The 17,748-nt window shown below is 43.3% G+C and overlaps 1 protein-coding gene across 1 annotated transcript in view; it reads right to left on the reverse strand.

Annotated features, from left to right (window-relative positions):
* Nucleotides 1–7,234: 7,234 nt before the first annotated feature.
* The window catches only part of LOC306872731 (protein sidekick-1-like), a gene marked incomplete at its 5' end in the record, with an annotated part of 135,210 nt that continues 124,696 nt past the window's right edge, over nucleotides 7,235–17,748 (reverse strand). Inside the window, one exon of the mRNA XM_079421492.1 lies at nucleotides 7,235–7,673. Coding sequence (XP_079277618.1) covers nucleotides 7,657–7,673 — 17 coding nt within the window. The 3' untranslated portion in view covers nucleotides 7,235–7,656. The remainder of the gene's footprint in view (nucleotides 7,674–17,748) is intronic.

Here is a 17,748-nt window from a genome sequence, read left to right on the forward strand (position 1 = left end):
TGACCACTATAAAAATTCTGTTATAGCTGTGTGTTTTCAAAGAATGTTTCAAATGAAGTGAGGAATGAATCAGTATAATCCCACCAGATGTGTATTTTTTGTTGTAGCTTAGTGGTAAAATATCTAGGTTTGTAACTAAAGTAAAAAAATTGGTTGGTAAGATTTTTAAATGCTTTTGAAAGTCTCTTATGCCCAGCAAGGCTGCACTTATACTATCAAAAATACATTAAGAAGGAGTAATATTGTGAAATAATTCAAATTTGGAATAGGGTTTGTATTTTAATATATTTGAAAAATTACTTTTTTGTTTTTTTGGACTTTAGTTTTTTGTATTTATAAAAAAAAAATACTGACACTAGACTTTTGGTAGTGTACGTTCCAGTTCATAGTGGGTCCATTAACTACAAAGGTTAGCAATAATGGAATGTTTTTTTGTTGTTGTTGTTTATAGTCAGAATTCAAATCATTATGAATTTGACCTGTAGTCATTACTACAACTACAACAACAACAACAACAAAAAAGAATATTCTGTCATGATTTACTCACCCTCATATGACACAAAAGAAGATATTTGAAGAACGTTAACACTAGAACCACCGGGGGTCGCTGTATACCTAAAACCGCCAGTGGGTAAATTTTACCCACGCATATTACAACTGTTTTTATATGGCTAAAGAACATATTATTTAACTGTATTATATGCCACTGTCTTCACAAAGAAGTGTCTAGAATGAAATGATTAGTCATCAACTATATTTTTGTCCTGGTTTATGTTCAAGGCTTTTTTTATGCAGGCCACTGATCGCTTTTCATAGAGGTCAATATAAACAAGCCTGCACTGACGGCGAGAATTAGAAGGAAGTGAATACATATTTAGGTGGTGTAATATTATACTACAATGTCATTAATTAATATATTAAGATATGACAATATAATCATACTAGATAATATATTAACCTATGTTATTTAAATGACAAAAATAGCCAATAGACAATGATGAGCAATAATTCACCACACTGCATGATGTGATGACAAATTCAAGCGCAGCTTCACCTAATTAATAATTAATTTGTTTAGTTATATCATTTGAATGAGAGAACAACACCAATAAACTTCGGGTAATATCAAAAAATGGTTTTGTTCATTACATCATAGATTGGATTTTGTTTTTCTTCGGGACACAGGCAGGCTAAAAAGCAGCACAGAAGTGCACAATGAACGATAGAAATGGCAAAACAAAAATTAAATAATCGAAATTTTGAACAATTACGAGTAACATTAGGCTACATAAATATGATATTATGAGCAACAAATCTTGATGGCTGTCAGATGAGCCATCAGGCACTGAGCTGACCCAGGACGCTTCCTCTCCCCACCATCAGACTCTCCATCACTCATGGTATTTAGTGCTTCTTATACCCTTTCAGCATCCATAAATCGCCTTCTTTTACTCATTTTGTCTTTATTTATGAAACTGATAACCACTAATTCAGTGAGTGAAGCTTTGCCTAGCAATGGACAATGTTAAAACATAAGCGTCAAGAAAATGACAGCGAAAATACAGGCATTATATGGCGGTTCCCTTCCAGGAACTCGAGCTGCGTCGAACGCTACGGGGAACGCCCTCAGCGTGACCGCGCTCTGAACCAGAGTGTAAAATGTCCAATGAAAGGGCGAGACGTCATAGGCGGTGACGTCACTGACCGGAAAGCATATAAGCACGTGCGGTGGAGCCGGCGTTTGCTTTTTGTCATTCAGCAACCGCTTCTCTGTCTGTGTGTATTGTCTTTGCATGTTGTGAGTCTTATTTAGTGTTGTTTGTCCTGCACAATCACTTAAGTAGGCTCCAGCAATATGTGCAAGCACTGGGGCGATAGCAGATCGCATTCTGGGCTGTGTGTTCCTCCCTACACAACATTATATCACTGCTTGGGATGCACGCAGTCTGTGTGTGGTCTGCTTCAGAGCAGAGCGCGCAGATTCAGCTCTCGAGGGAGCTGACTGCCCGTTTGTGAGCTTTTTCATTTCTTACGCCTGCTCTCTGAAGGCTCTCTTTGAAAAAGAAAAAGAGAGGAGTGAGTTTCACTAGCCTTGAATGAAGACGGGCGAGCCCGTGTCTTCTTCCTTTCCTAGACCTGTCTTCCTCCGAGGAGGTGGACGCGTCAATGAAACAGTGCTTGCACAAGCATATTATGAATGAGAACGGCGCGCAGTCAGCTCTAAAAAAAAAAAAAAAAAAGGGGGCTGGTTGTGTTTCTCTCCGCTGTACATCTCACATTCCCGCCGCTGCTGAGGCACGGCGGCGAGTGTGAGTGCGGGGATCGCAGCGCGCGTTGCCGAGGCGACGCGTGCGTTATTCTCATTCATATCAGAGCGATGCCCCGGGTGGAACAGACGCTCGCGAGCTATCTGTCCCCTTGCGTGGCGTTGTCTCTGAAGGCTCGCGGCTGCAGGTCAGGCTGGTGCGTGTCTGCACACCGAAAAAAAAAAAAAAAAGAGAGAGTGTTGCAGGCGCACCAAGCTGACGTACCTGCTTAGAGAGCTGGATGAGGGATTGGGCTCAACTTGATTGAATTATAAGTTGGTCTCTGAGCTCCCTAGAAACGCTGTCTGTGGTCGACCCTATCTGACATGAAGGAGAAGATAGGGTTTTCCTCATGGACGCCCCGCTTGCGCCTTCTGGCCTGTTCGGCGACTACGTCAATTACGTCGTCGACAGGTACCAGGAGGCTCGTAGACAAGCGGCGGCGTTTCAGCGGTTTCTCCCTCGCCTTTCTCCAGCTCAGGGGGCTGCTAGGCGGGAGCAGCCCTCGCCGCGTGCCAGCCCCTCTTTAGAGAGGCGCAAAACAGAGTGTGGCTACTCACACCCCACCGAGGTGGGGCCGTGGCAGCTAACGCTCTGGGTCGGGGACCTCTAAGGCTAAGCCGGATCTGCGGACCGTTCTTAAGTCTAAGGGGGTTCTCGGCCAAGAAGCCTACGGGCGTGGGAGATCAGTCTGCCAACCCTGCCAGAGTTCCAGGGCGCAGCTGGCTCCAGCGAGCAATGTTCTCAGTTCTTCCGCCCCGAAGTGTAGCGGAGCTGGGAAGCTCGCCACCCCTGCGGGGGTCCCTAGAGCTCCTGGTTCGGCCGTCTCCTGCCGGTCCTCCGCTTCAGGGCACCGAGCCAGCAGCTCTAGGCACGCCAGAGGCCAGTTTCGAGAGACTGGTTCCCTTAGGAGACCATCAGGCAGCGTGGGAACTACTGCCGATGTGTCTCTTTGGGTCCTGCCTTGCAGGGTCTGGTTCTTCAGCTTGGTCTTCCTAGGAATGACGCGGGTCTGAGGACCGTCATTCATTAGGGGGCTGAGGCTGAGGCAGTCCTGGTGCTGTGCCTAGGACTTACGAGGGCAGACCCCTCTGGGGCAGATCGGGTGTCCGTCTCCCCCAGTGCCCTCGGGAGAGCAGTCTGCCAACCCTGCCAGAGTTCCAGGGCGCAGCTGGCTCCAGCGAGCGGTGTTCTCAGTTTCTTCCGCCCCGAAGTGTAGCGGAGCTGAGAAGCTCGCCACCCCTGCGGGGGTCCCTAGAGCTCCTGGTTCGGCCGTCCCCTGCCGGTCCTCCGCTTCAGGGCACCGTGCCAGCAGCTCTGGGTACATCAGAGGCCAGTCTCGAGAGACTGGTTCCCTTAGTAGACCATTTAGGCAGCGTGGAAACTACTGCCAATTGGATCTCATTGGGTCCTGCGTACTGTAGAGAAAGGCCTTTTGTATTCAGTTCGGCGCTCCGCCACCGCCTTTCAATGGGGTGATTCCCACGTGCGTGGTCCCCCAGCAGGCTCTGATCATGGAACAGGAAGTAGACACTCTCTTGGGGAAGGAGGCCATCGAGGTGGTCCCTCCTCACGGAAGAGAGTCCGGGTTCTACAGCCGGTACTTCATTGTTCCAAGGAAGGATGGTAGATCTGCGTCAGTTGAACCGCTCAGTCATGTCACTGAAGTTCAGGGTGCTTACACTCATCAGTCGTGTCTCAGACCAAGTCCGAGGACTGGTTTGTCACGATGGATCTAAGGACGCATATTTCACGTCTCCATCCTTCCCTCTCACGGGAAGTCCCTCAGGTTTGCTTTTAGGGGCAAAGCTTACCGATATTGGGTTCTTCTCGTTGGCCCTGCACTCGTACCCCGCATTTTACATCAACGATTGGTTGATTCTGGCTCGATCAGAGCAGGTGGCGACTCGGCATCGAGATGTCGATCTCGCGCACATGAAGGGGTTGAGACTGAACGTCAAGAAAGTGTGATTTTCTCCAGTAACGAGAACCACTTATCTAGGCGTGGTGTGGGATTCGACCACGATGCAGGCACGTATGTCTCCTGCTCGGAGCGAGTCGATCCTCACCTCAGTCAAGAGAGTGAAAGAGGGCCAGTCACTCACTGTCAGGCAGTTTCAGAAACTGCTGGGGCTCATGGCAGCTGCGTCCAACGTGATTACTTTTGGCCTGCTGTACATGAGACCCCTACAGGGGTGGCTCAAGACCAAGGGGTTCTCCCCGAGGGGAAACCCGCTTCGCATGATCAAGGTCACGCGGCGATGCCTACGTGCCTTAGACATGTGGAGCCAAGCTTGGTTCTTGTCTCAGGGCCCGGTGCTGGGAGCCTCTTGTCGCCGCGTAATGCTAGTGACGGACGCATCCCTCACCGGTTGGGGAGCGGTCATGAGTGGCCACCCTGCCCGCGGTCTGTGGAGCGGTCGCCATCTAACGTGGCATATCAATTGTTTGGGAATGTTGGCCGTGTTTCGTGCACTCAAGCACTTTCTCCCGGACCTAAGAGATCACCATGTGTTGGTGCGCACCGACAGCACAGCGGTGGTCTCTTACATCAACCACCAGGGAGGTCTGCGTTCGCGCCCCTTGTACAAGCTGGCGCACCAGATCCTTGTGTGGTCCCAGGGCAAACTTCGCTCGCTCAGAGCCATCGATATCCCTGGGTATCTCAATGTGGGAGCAGACATCCTGTCGAGGCAGGGGCTGAGGCCCGGGGAATGGATGCTTCACCCCGAGGTGGTGAAGCAGATATGGAGGTTTTTGGCTGTGCGACTCGAGAGTCAGCGCTATGCCCCTCTAGTTCCTCCAGCTCCTTTGGACTGGACGCTTGGTACAGACCTGGCCGAGGCTTCGTCTGTACGGTTTTCCCTGATCGCTTTGCTCCCGGGAGTTCTGGATGGCAACATGGATCTGGCGAACAGGTTGGAGACGGGTTCGCCCTATCTCCTCCTGCATTCCCCAGATCTAGTGCTCTCGCTCGTGGAAGCCCGCGTGTGCGGTTCTTCCCCCTTTGAGTGAGAGCTCGCTGTTGCTGCGTGCGTTGCCGAGGCGACGCGCGCATTACGTGTGGAAGTTCTGGCCTCTGAGGGGGCGCAGCTCATAGCTTCCGGTCTCTCAACTGAGGTTGCTGAGACCATCTTCCAATCCAGAGCTCCCTCTACGAGGAAACTGTATGCCCTGAAGTGAAAATATTTCACTTCTTGGTGCGGAGACCGCCACCTTGACCCAGTTAACTGCCCGTTTGGTACAGTGCTGCAGGTCCTGCAGGCCTGTTTCTCCGCAGGGGTAACTCACTCCACCCTGAAGGTTTACGTGGCGGCTTTATCGGCCTACCATGCCCTTCTCGGTGGCCTTACAGTGGGTCGACACCCCCTGGTTACAGGTTTCCTCCACGGTGCGCTGAGGCTGAGGCCTCCTGTACGACGTGTCCCTACGGGGACCTTGCTGTGGTCTCTTAAGAGAGTGGGGATTTGTAGGCCTTTCATGGCCCCTTCTTATCTCGTCTTTGCCCCTGGTCTGGCCAAAGCGTTTTTCTACCCTCGAGCGGGTTATTTCCTAGATCCCCTCTTCTATACCACGGCCTGTCGTGCTGCAGGCCCTCAGTCCTCCTCCCTTTCGGGAGCCTGACCAGCGAAAGCATAACTGTGTGTGTCCAGTGCGAGCACTGGACGCATACGTCCACAGAGCTGCCCTGTGGAGAAGGACGGACCAATTGCTAGTTTGCTTCGGTCCTCCTAAGCGGGGTCTGCCTGCTTCTAGGCAGACCCTTAGCAGGTGGATTGTGGATACTATTTCCTTGGCCTATGAATCTTCAGGCATCCCTTCGCCTCTGGGGCTTAAGGCCCATTCAACTAGGAGTATGGCGGCCTCCAAGGCCTTTCTGGCAGGGGTTTCTATGCAGGATATCTGCAATGCTGCGGGTTGGTCCACGCCCCTCACCTTTGTTCGGTTCTATCACCTTGATCGTATGGCCACTCCCGGCTCTTCTTCTCGCCCTCGCTGTGCTCCCAGTGATACACACAGGGCAGGTATTTGGAAGTCTGGTGGCGTTGGCATCTCGTTCCCCGTAGCGTTCGACGCAGCTCGAGTTCCTGGAAGGGAACGTCTCGGGTTACGTATGTAACCCTGGTTCCCTGAAGGGAACGAGACGCTGCGTCTCTAGGCCATACTTCCTGTATCCCTGCGAGCGGTTGCTTCATTCCTGGAAGCAAACGCCGGCTCCACCGCACGTGCTTATATGCTTTCCGGTCAGTGACGTCACCGCCTATGACGTCTCGCCCTTTCATTGGACATTTTACACTCTGGTTCAGAGCGCGGTCACGCTGAGGGCGTTCCCCGTAGCGTTCGACGCAGCGTCTCGTTCCCTTCAGGGAACCAGGGTTACATACGTAACCCGAGACGGTAAATTTGACCCGTGTGGCGCTTATAGGTATAAATGCCCCATTTTTTTTTATCTGGTTTCTTCTAAAAAAAATTGAACAACAGGGGATTGTAAATCACACAATTTTAGTAAAAGTCAATGACTGGGAGACTTGAATGTTTCATTGAAAATCTGTTATGTACATTTGAAAAACAGTCACAGGTAAAATTTACCCTGTGGCGGTTCTAGTGTTAAAGTCAAAACAACATTAAACTTTCAGTAAAACACATAACATGTTAATGTGTTCCAAGAAGAAAGTCAGCTTTCGAATTACATGAGGGTGAGAAATTTTTACAAAATTTTGGATGAACAATGCATTTAAGTGAGTTCTAAATCAGAAACAAACAACAATCAGACATTGATGTTTTAACCCCTCTATTCTGGATGACGAGATGTTTACCCTTGTTGCTCCATATTTATTTAGATATTCATGAAGTGATGTCTGAGTTCTTGCAACAAATAAAGGAGGGAGGAATGGAAAGAGACGCTGAAAGATGAAGAGAGAGACTTACTGGGGTTCATCTGTTTATTTCCTGATGTCTTATTATCTCCTGTTCAAATACAGATCCAGAGATTAAGAGTGACAGATGATCAGAATAACATGCGCCTCCAATCCAAATATTATATGTAGTCATATGCATGTGTGTGGCTTCTGCTCATGCATAAACATGGGCTTGTTTTTGAATGATCAGTTCCTCTCTCTGTCTCTGTCTCTCTCTCTCTCTCTCATGTATCTGATGCTGCTGGGGTTCCTCTGTCAGTTCCTGATGATGTAAATCTTTCATGACTTGTCTCTCATTCTCACTTCCTCCCTCACGCTCATCCTGTTCTTTTCCTTTCATCCGCTGTTTCTCATGTCCTTTCTTCTCTCCCCGCTCTCCTCTGCTCTTCATTTACCCTGGCACATCATCTTCCTCCCTGAAACTTCATCACTCACTTTGTGCTTCGCCCTTGTTCGTGTTTGTAAAGTTTTCAGGAGAAAATGGGTGGGAGAAGAAGCGAGAAGAATATTGCAAATGAGATTTCTTTAATATTTCAGTTGTTCCTCCTGTGCATTAATGAGAGCAAACTTTTGCTTAAAGCAGAGTTCAATTTTTCACACTATTTCATTGCCCGAGACAAAATTTGCAGGTTGTAAAAGATTTATTTCGTCGTAAGGCAAAATCAGTTGTCTTGGATTGCATAATTGGCTGATAAATTGCCTTTGCAATGAATCTTAGCTGGCAATGTCACAGATTTTGGTTTTCATTCCTCCTACAACACCCTTCTAATGAATAACCAATTGGAGCACAGAAATTGATTGTGTGTGTGTGTAATCACAAACACAATGTGCACATTTTTGTATGGGCTGAATACCTGAATGACTTCATTCACTCAACAAAAATGTGCAGCGTAAAACAGGAGGCTGCTGGGAATAATGTTTCCCATAATACAGAGAACCAATTTCCACTGTAAAACTTATTCGGAGGTCATTTTTAATACTTTTATGTGTCTAAACAGCTGCATTCTAAAAAAAAAAAAAAAAAAAAAAATATGTATTAATGTACACGATCTGAATGATTGTCAAGAAGCTTGTTTGTCGTAAAATGCTGTCATCGTTTATTCAAATTTGTGCCATTTTAAACCCATATGAGTTCCTCAGACTACACTCAAGTAAAATCTGTAAAAAATAAATAAATAAAGTCCAATGTACCACGATAATATGTAGGAATGTTCTGTATTTTTCACAGTTGTTTGAATCGTGCTGTGTTTTAGGGTTGAAGGAAATGTCTGTAAACTTAATGGAAAATGTAATGGTAATTTTCTGCAAGGACAATATCTATTTTTCTATGGACTTTTTCTTACAGTGCTGTGTTATATTAGTTCTTTTAATATTATACATTTTCATTTTTAAATTTAAAATTTGTCAATTTTATTAGTTTAGTTATATTTATTTAATTTTTTTATAATGCAGTCTATATGCACTGGAAAAAACTGGCATTACTAGTAAATGTTTACAACTACAAAGAAGTATTGTATTAAACATTAAATTTTGATTTAGAAATACTGAAAGAGTATTATTACAATTTTTCATCATTTTTCTCCAACAATCTTTGAACTTCAAATTTTGTTATTTTTATTTTTTACAGTGTTACTTTTACTAGTTTTTATTTCAGTTTTAGTTATTTTAGTGCATCAAGTTGAGTTAAAATTGAGAAATGTTGCCTTGGCAACTAGCCTAAGTAAAATAAAATAAAAATTAAAAAGAAAATGTATGGTTGTAGTTTTATTTAACTATAATAACCCTGACTCAGATGGACTAAAAGAATCATTAAGGTAATAATCATTAATTGCAATCAGAATCAAAAGCAGAATCATTAAATTCCCTTCCTAATCACTGTTGTGCCCTTGAGTCGAGACACTTGTGTTACTCCAGAGGACAGGATTGGAAAACCCACATTGTGTCTAAGCATGTGTGCTGCCACTAGGCTAGAGCCTACTGTTAAGCTATTTTTATGCAAAACTAGATTAAAAATTCATGTAATGAAGTTGTGTGACAATGCAGCACAGCTTGTTTAGTTTAGAATGTTTATTATTTCATAATGTGTACTGTTTCACTTGCCATTTCTTGAGTTTTGGCAGTGTCTGGCATTTTGGCTGTGTGACTGCTCCTACGACACCCATCTAATGTAAAACCAATTAAAGCACAGCAGTTGCTGAGGTTGTCGTGTGAGACAGAGAGCAACAGAGACAGTGAGAGGGAGAGACGTTCACTTAAATGTTAATACTAGCTTCCAGTATGACAGGATGATGAGCTAATAATAAAGCTACTTTCTGAAGAATAACTCTCTCTAATGTTATACTTTATATATATGCACTGTATATACACACTACCTACACTCAGTACTATTTTTATGAATAGATTTTTACAAAAAACAAGAACAAAACAATTTCAAATAAATGCTGTTCTTTTGAACTTTCTATTTATTAAGGGGGGGGGGACTCTAATAAAAAAATCCTCTAGCATATTATAAATATTGGAAATCAATATTATGGGTGGTGACTTTCAGTGTTTAACTACTAAAAAATAAATATAATTATAAAAATAAATATGGGTATAAACATATTTTTAGAAAAACTGAAAACATTTTATTTCAGTTAATTGACGAGCCAGAATTTTCATTTAAGTACTAGAATAATTAAGCTAAAACTGAAAAAATAAATAAATAAAATAAAGCTAAATAAAAAATATTAATAAAAAAAAAAAAAAAAAAAAATGGCAAATGTACATAAAATTACAAAAACATAACTAAAATTAAAATTGGAAATATAAAAATAAAAGCAAATTCAAAATATGAATAATACCATAAATATAATACTACAATAGGACTTTTTTTTTTTAGTCTCATTGGACCAAAGTCCTGCTCTGATAGGCTATGATTTTGTCATTTCATGCAGCATGTTTGCTTTCAGTGAGGACACACTGTTTAGGATTTTTTCAAGATAAGTACTATAGAATCCATCACAAAAAGGGTCTAAACAACAAGCAGGTCTTGAATCACAACTACTATCCACTCCGTGGTTCTGGATTGGCATGGACATGATTTCAAGTCCCATGTGTCTGAGTGTGTGATCTGGTTAACTGTCTTTAGAGAACAATTTGGTAAAAGAACAGTTAGCAGTATCTATTGGCTAGTTATTTTAGTCACAGCATGTCTGGTCATGTTTAATGGTTTTCATCTTAGTCCCAAAATCTGCATCTGAGTTCAGAGTTTCATCACTGACAAGATGTAATTTTTCCTCAGGTCACTAATGCATAAATATATTAATGTATAATAGCTCATTTAACATAAAGGTCCTTTTAGAGTGAACCAGCTCTGCACACAAAATATTTGAAACGTATACTGTATGAGCAACGCTTCCATATCTGACCTCTTAACGTGCATGTTAAGCGACGTGTAACGGTATTAATTAATTAAAAGTGTCAAACTCATCTAGCCACAGCGGACCAAATTAAAGAGGTGAGTCTCTGAGGGCTCTCAATATGACTGAGTGATACCACAGATCTACCTTCAGCAACTTCATGTGTTCAAACAGTCCTCCAGTCAAACTCATTACAGCTGTATATCCGTGAAGGTTAGAGTGTGATCAGAGATCTGAAGATATCTCAGTATCTCCGAGCTGTTTAAAGTTGTGTGGTCAAACTCGGGTAATTGGGTCTTGAGGTCTGTTACTCAGAGTCATGCCAAGTGAGTAAACAACAGTTGAGAGCTTTTAAAGTTATAAATCACAGCAGGTGATTTCAGCTCATTTGTGGATTCATTTAATCGTTCACTCATTTATTCACTTATACATTTTGTTCCCTTATTTACAGTGAATCACTTACTCTCTTACTTCTTAACACACTGATTCACTCACTTGACTTTAATTGCTTATTAAAGGAATAGTTTACCCAAAAATGAAATTTCTGCCATCATCTATTCACCCTCAAGTTGTTACAAACCAGTACGAGTTCTTTCAGCTTTTGAAGAATGTTGCTAACCAAACAGTTGACGGTAGCCATTGAGTTGAAACTCAATGGAACCGTCAGCTGTTTGGCCAACATTCTTCAACATATCTTAATTTGGGTTCAGCAGAAGAAAAAAACTCGGTAACACTTTATTTCGATAGTCCATTTTAGACATTCTACTAACTGTAAGTAACTTTGCAACTACATATCAACTAGCAGTCATCAGAGTATTAGTAGACTGTCTGCTTAATATTTTCTAACACTTTATTTTGATGAGTCCACAACATACAATGTACAACATACGTAATGAGTATGAGAAACTTTGCATGTCAACTTATTCTAACCCTAAACCTACCCAACTGAGAGTTAGTAGACATGTAGTTGCAAATTAATGAGAATTAGTTGACATGAAGTTACAAAGTTAGTTATAGTTAGTAGAATGTCTAAAGTGGACTATCAAAATAAAGTGTAACCAAAAACTCAGATTGGAAAAAAAAAAACTCCTCAAAACTCAGATTTGGAACAACCAAAAGGATAAGTGAATGATGACAGAATTTTTCATTTTTGGGTGAACTATTCCTTTAACTTATTCACTCACTCATTCATGCACTCCAATTCATCCAGGCGTTGTTATAAATAACAGCAGGCGATTTAAGAGTCACACTCATTTGTAGACTAATTTTATAATTCACTCACTTATTTATTCCTTTGAGTAGAGAAAGTTTGAAGTGAATGTATGAACAGTGAATAGCTAATTCATTTACTTCTTAAATCTTTCCCCACGAGCATTTTTCCCAGCCAGCGGCAACATTATTGATCATTTTCACAAAACTTCATGGCCCCCAGAATCTAAACATACAATATATCAAAGAACATATGCTCTGCTTTAAACAAAACAAACCATTTTATTCCAGCTTCATGCATTCTTTTTTATCAACAATTGTAAATGTGTGTAAGTTTAATGAAAAAAGCAACATTTTGAACAAAAAGTTGGGAAAATTGTCTATTTGTCAAAGACTAAATACGGACTGGATTCAGAACGATGATCAAAACACAGATTTGCACAGCTTGCACAGTCCTATACCTCTTCCTGAGTTCAACATCTCATTCAGTAATTTATGCTTCTATCGCTTGTTTCTTCTTCTTCTTCGCTTGTTTTTAGATCTGGAGTTTCTGTACAATTTCAGATGATGGATAATAGCGCCCCCTGCCATATAACAGTGAAAACATGGATTGCTGGAAAATTACTTCAATGGTGGGGAAAAAGTTAACGCGCTCATTTACTCACTTCACATCAACTGCTTTACCTAGTCACTCACTCATTTGCTCACTCACTCCATTAATTCAGCCCTCACTTATAAGGAATTTGTACTTTTATTAAGGAAGGATTCATTAAATTGATCAAAAGTGACAGTAACAGATAATGTTACTGTCACGGTCCTGCTGGTGTGCCCTGGTTGGCCACCAGATGTCACTGTGTGTTTGTTTGAGCACATGGCTTGTTGTTTGTAGTTTGTGCCATGTGCTCTCCTGTCTATTGTCTGACCCCTTGTTATCTCGTTATTGTTTCAGTGACTTCACCTGTGTACTCCTCGTTTGTCTCCCTATTTATTCTTCTGTGGTTTGCAGTCCTGTGCAGGTTTGTTGTTTAATGTCAGATGTTGGTCGTCGTGTATGGGTATGTTTGCATGTACTGCAGTTCTCTGTCTGCCTGTTTTTCCCCTTCGGGGTGGTTTTTGTTCAGTTTTTGTTTCATTTTATTAAAAAAACAACCATTCTCCTGCACTTGAGTCCTCGCCTCATCTCTCTTCTGGAGCCATGACAGAACGAACCAGCCAAATGAGGACTCACACCATCCACCAGCCTCTAACGTCAGCAGCCCCCTCTACCAACGCATCCTCCAATATAAGGCCCTGAGCTCTCTCTGTCAGCAGGGCACTGACGTGAGGAAGTTTGCCCTGAGGTTCGGTGGTGCAGCAGAGGGTTTGGGGTACAATGATGCAGCCCTCAAGGACCTCTTCAATAGTGCCCTTGAGGAGCCCCTCAACAGGTGGAGGATGAAGGGGCTGGACCACCTGACTTTTGGTGAATTTGTGGAGCTCCTGGCACGTTCCCCAGCTAGGGTGGCTGGTGCCCGCTCACCAGGCTTCCGAGGCGGCGGTGCCCGCTCACCAGGCTTCCGAGGCGGCGGTGCCCGCTCACAATCCTCCTGAGACGGCGGTGCCCGCTCACAAGGCTTCCGAGGCGGCGGTGCACGCTCACAATCCTCCTGAAGGGGCGGTGCCCGCTCACAAGGCTTCCGAGGTGGAGGTGCACGCTCATAACGCTTCCGAGGCAGCGGCAGTGTCCGCTCATGATCCTCCCGAGGTGGCGGTGCCCACTTCCGAAGCTGGGGTACCCACTCACGTTCCTCCTGAGGTGGCGGTGTCCACCCACAAGGCTTCCGAGGCGGCGGTGCCCGCTCGCTGTGTTCCCGAGGCGGCGGTGCCCGCTCGCTGTGTTCCCGAGGCGGCGGTGCCCGCTCGCTGTGTTCCCGAGGCGGCGGTGCCCGCTCGCAGGGCTTCCGAATCAGCGGTGCCTGCTCACGATCCTCCCGAGGCGGCGGTACCCACTCACAAGGCTTCCGAAACGGTGGTGCCCACTCACAAGGGTTCCGAAGCGGCAGGGTCTGCCCACGTTCCTCCCGAGGCGGCTGTACCCGTTCACGATTTCCTCAAGGCAGCATTGTCCGCACACAAAGCTCTTGAGGCAGCGACAGTGTCTACTCACGATCCTCCTGCTCTGCCTGCCCCTCCTTGGCCTCCTGCTCTGCTGGCACCACCCTGGCACCCGGGCATAGAGGTGTCTCCAGGCCCTCTGCCGCTACATGGGCCTGGCCCACCATCCCTCCCCCTGATCCGCCTCTGGACCACCTCCCTCCAAGACATTTTGATTTTAGTTTTAGTGTGTGGAGCATCTGGAATCTGCTCCTTAAAGGGGGAGTTGTGTCACGGTCCTGCTGGTGTGCCCTGGTTGGCCACCAGATGTCACTGTGTTTGTTTGAGCACATGGCTTGTTGTTTGTGCCATGTGCTCTCCTGTCTATTGTCTGACCCCGCCCTCCTTGTTATCTCGTTATTGTTTCAGTGACTTCACCTGTGTCCTCCTCGTTTGTCTCCCTATTTATTCTTCTGTGGTTTGCAGTCCTGTGCTGGTTCGTTGTTTAATGTCAGAAGTTGGTCGTCGTGTATGGGTATGTTTGCATGTACTGCAGTTCTCTGTCTGCCTGTTTTTCCCCTTCGGGGTGGTTTTTGTTTCATTTTATTATTAAAAAAACAACCATTCTCCTGCACTTGAGTCCTCGCCTCATCTCTCTTCCGGAGCCATGACAGTTACAAAGATACGGTTTCAAATAAATGCTGTTATATGACCTTTCTATTCACCAAAGAATCCTAAAAAAATAAATGTTAAGCAGCACAGCTGTTTTCAATGTTGATGATAAGAAATGTTTCTTGAGCACCAAATCAGCATATTAGAATGAAGGGTTATGTGACACTGAAGACTGTAGTAATGGCTGCTTAAAACATTAAAAATTTATCCCAAACTTTTGAATGGTAGTGTATGTGTCCTCATGTAAACCGCTGAATGTGGATTGCAGAGGCTCAGGCCGCCGCCGCTATGAAGCACACTGACAAACATGTAATCCAGTTTACTGTCTAGCTGCAGGAGTGACTCATAGGCAGCTTGACTCAGGGACATGTCAAATTAGACACATTCAAATAAACGCGTTCTAGTGTGAAAGCACATTGTAAAGGTAGGATGAGTAAATACAGACAAACAATGTGATGCAAATACTTCTGCAAACACTCTCATGCACACACATATTGAAGACCTTCAAGGCTGAGGCCCAATGGAGTTTAATATGGGAGATACATTGCCTCAGACTTGACGCTCAATGCGAGGTAAGAATAAATCCTGCTAGCAGTTCAAAGGTAATTTTGTCAGCTTCTAGGCGTAGGCTATGCTACCATACAGATGGCATCAAAGCTAAACGGCATGGACTAAAAGCCACAAAAGTCCAATTTGAAATTCCATGGGGTCTTTAAAAGCCTTCCTAAAGTAAGAAATAAGACTTTCTCTCCCACGTATAACTGCGGTATACCTAGTTTTTTGTAGTCACTTGTTATTTAACTGACACTTTTTTATAGAAGAGTTCAGACTAACTGCATGAGTTGCCATGGAGCACTGGATTTAAATGACACTCAAACACACAATGATAACAGAAAAGGATTGTGATTTCAGTAGGTTTCTTTGAAATCCATTCTGCAGACTTTATGTTAGAAGTCCAGATCCTTAAACAACACTATCATGAAGAAGATCCTGAACACAACACATCCTTATATAACACTGTGGTAGGGTATGAGTGTATTTTGAAAGGGAAAATCTAATGGAAAATAGGAGTTCCCTTGCATCATGGAAATAAAAAAAGATGTGAACTTCACCAGAAAGAAAATGTTAGCCAATCATGAGAGAATTCACAAATAAAATCCCTAAAAACAAAGGTATGACTGTTTTAGTGCAAGAAATATAGTAACATTGAGTGTATCAGAAAAATTCCAGTTCTACTAAAGTGTGCAGTACATTTTATTAATACATTTTAGCATTACACAATGAGTAAATGGGTGAATAAATTCTAAATGTAGTCTAATAAATTTAAATGTAATTTAAAAAAAGTGTTATTATTACTAAGCTAAAACAAACTAAATTGTCAGTTGAACTAAAGCTGAAATAAAATCTAAATATTAGATGACAAATGAATTTTATATAATAATAATTTAAATGAATTGATATTAGAAATGTTGCCTTGTTAATTAACTAAAATATAATAAGTTTTAGTACTCCAATCACTATAAAAATTGAAATTATTAATATTTTTAAATAATTTTATAAATTATAGCTAAATGGAAATCTATACAAACAAAACTAATAAAATGACTAAATCACATAACACATTTACTAAAATGAAAACTGAAAATATGAAAATGAAAATAATTCAATACATTTAGATAATAGCGAACAATATGGATTTATGATAACTGTCACCGTCCCGTATAGCTATATCATATATCATTGTCACAAAAAGTCTTCATTTCCTTGCCTTTTTCCCTATCACATGTTTTAGCAATCATCATATGTTATATACCATTTGAAAGGTTAAAATCTCAAAATTCATCCTGTGAAAACCATTTTGAAATCGGACATTGCGTTACCATAGAAGATTCAAGATGATTCAAGAGTTTTATTTGTCACATACACAATTATACAGAGTATAACCAGCAGTGAAATGTAGGTCAGGTCCGCTCCAAGGACAGTGCAATTATAAAGTATACAAATATTAAGAAGAAGTACAAACATAAAATAAAAGATAAGATAAAATAAGATAAGATAGGATAAAAAATATAAATATAAATGTGCAGGTCAGTATGTTGTTGACAAATAGTAATGAGAGGAATGTGCAAAAAATAATGTGCAAAAACTTGTACAGGGTATTTGAGTAGCAGCAATATGAAGTAGAGAAAAATTATGAATAGCTTATTGATATATGATATTTACATGGAGAAAAAATTATGAATGAATAACTTGTTGATATGGTGATATTACATGGAGTCAAGTGATATTATGACACAGAGTTAGAGTTTAGGAGCCTGATGGCCTGGGGGAAGAAGCTCCTCGTAAGTCTCTCAGTTTTTGCCATCAGGCTACGGAAGCGCTTACCAGATGGAAGCAAAGTGAATAGACAGTTACCAGGGTGATTTGAGTCCTTGAAGATTTTAACAGCTCTACTTTTGCAGCGTTTGAGGTAGATGTCCTGCAGAGAGGGGAGAGCAGACCCTGAGATGTAGTACTAACTCTCTGTAGTGCTTTGCAGTCCTGATTGGAGCTGTTTCCATACCACACTGAGATGCACTGGGTCAATACACTTTCTATGGTCCCTGAATAGAAAGTTTTCAGGATTGCTGGTGAGACCCTGAATTTCCTCAGCTGTCGCAGATGGTACAGTCTTTGCCTGGCTTTCTTAACCTGTGATTGGATGTGTGTAGTCCAAGTCAGGTTCTCGGAGATGTTTACGCCGAGGTACTTGAAGCTACTCACCCTCTCCACAGGGGTCCCACTGATCCTGAGAGGAGAGTAGGGCTGCTGCTGTCTCTTCCTAAAGTCCATGATCAGTTCTTTAGTTTTCCCCACATTCAGTGAGAGACAGTTGTCCTGGCACCATGATGTGAGTCTCTCTACCTCATCCAAGTATGCGGTCTCATCGTTGTTGGAGATGAGGCCCAGAACCACAGTATCATCAGCGAATTTAACAATGGATGTGGAGCTGTGAGAGGACACGCAGTCATGCGTGTAGAGAGAGTAGAGCAGGGGACTCAGGACACAGCCCTGTGGGGCTCCTATGTTCAGAGTGATGGAGTTTGAGGTGAACTGGCCAACTTTCACCACTTGAGGTCTGCCGGTGAGGAAGTCTTGAATCCAGTCACAGAGTGAGGAGTTTAGGCC

The sequence above is a fragment of the Barbus barbus genome (assembly GCF_936440315.1).
Source record: "Barbus barbus genome assembly, chromosome: 7".
In the NCBI taxonomy this organism is placed as follows: Eukaryota; Metazoa; Chordata; class Actinopteri; order Cypriniformes; family Cyprinidae; genus Barbus; species Barbus barbus.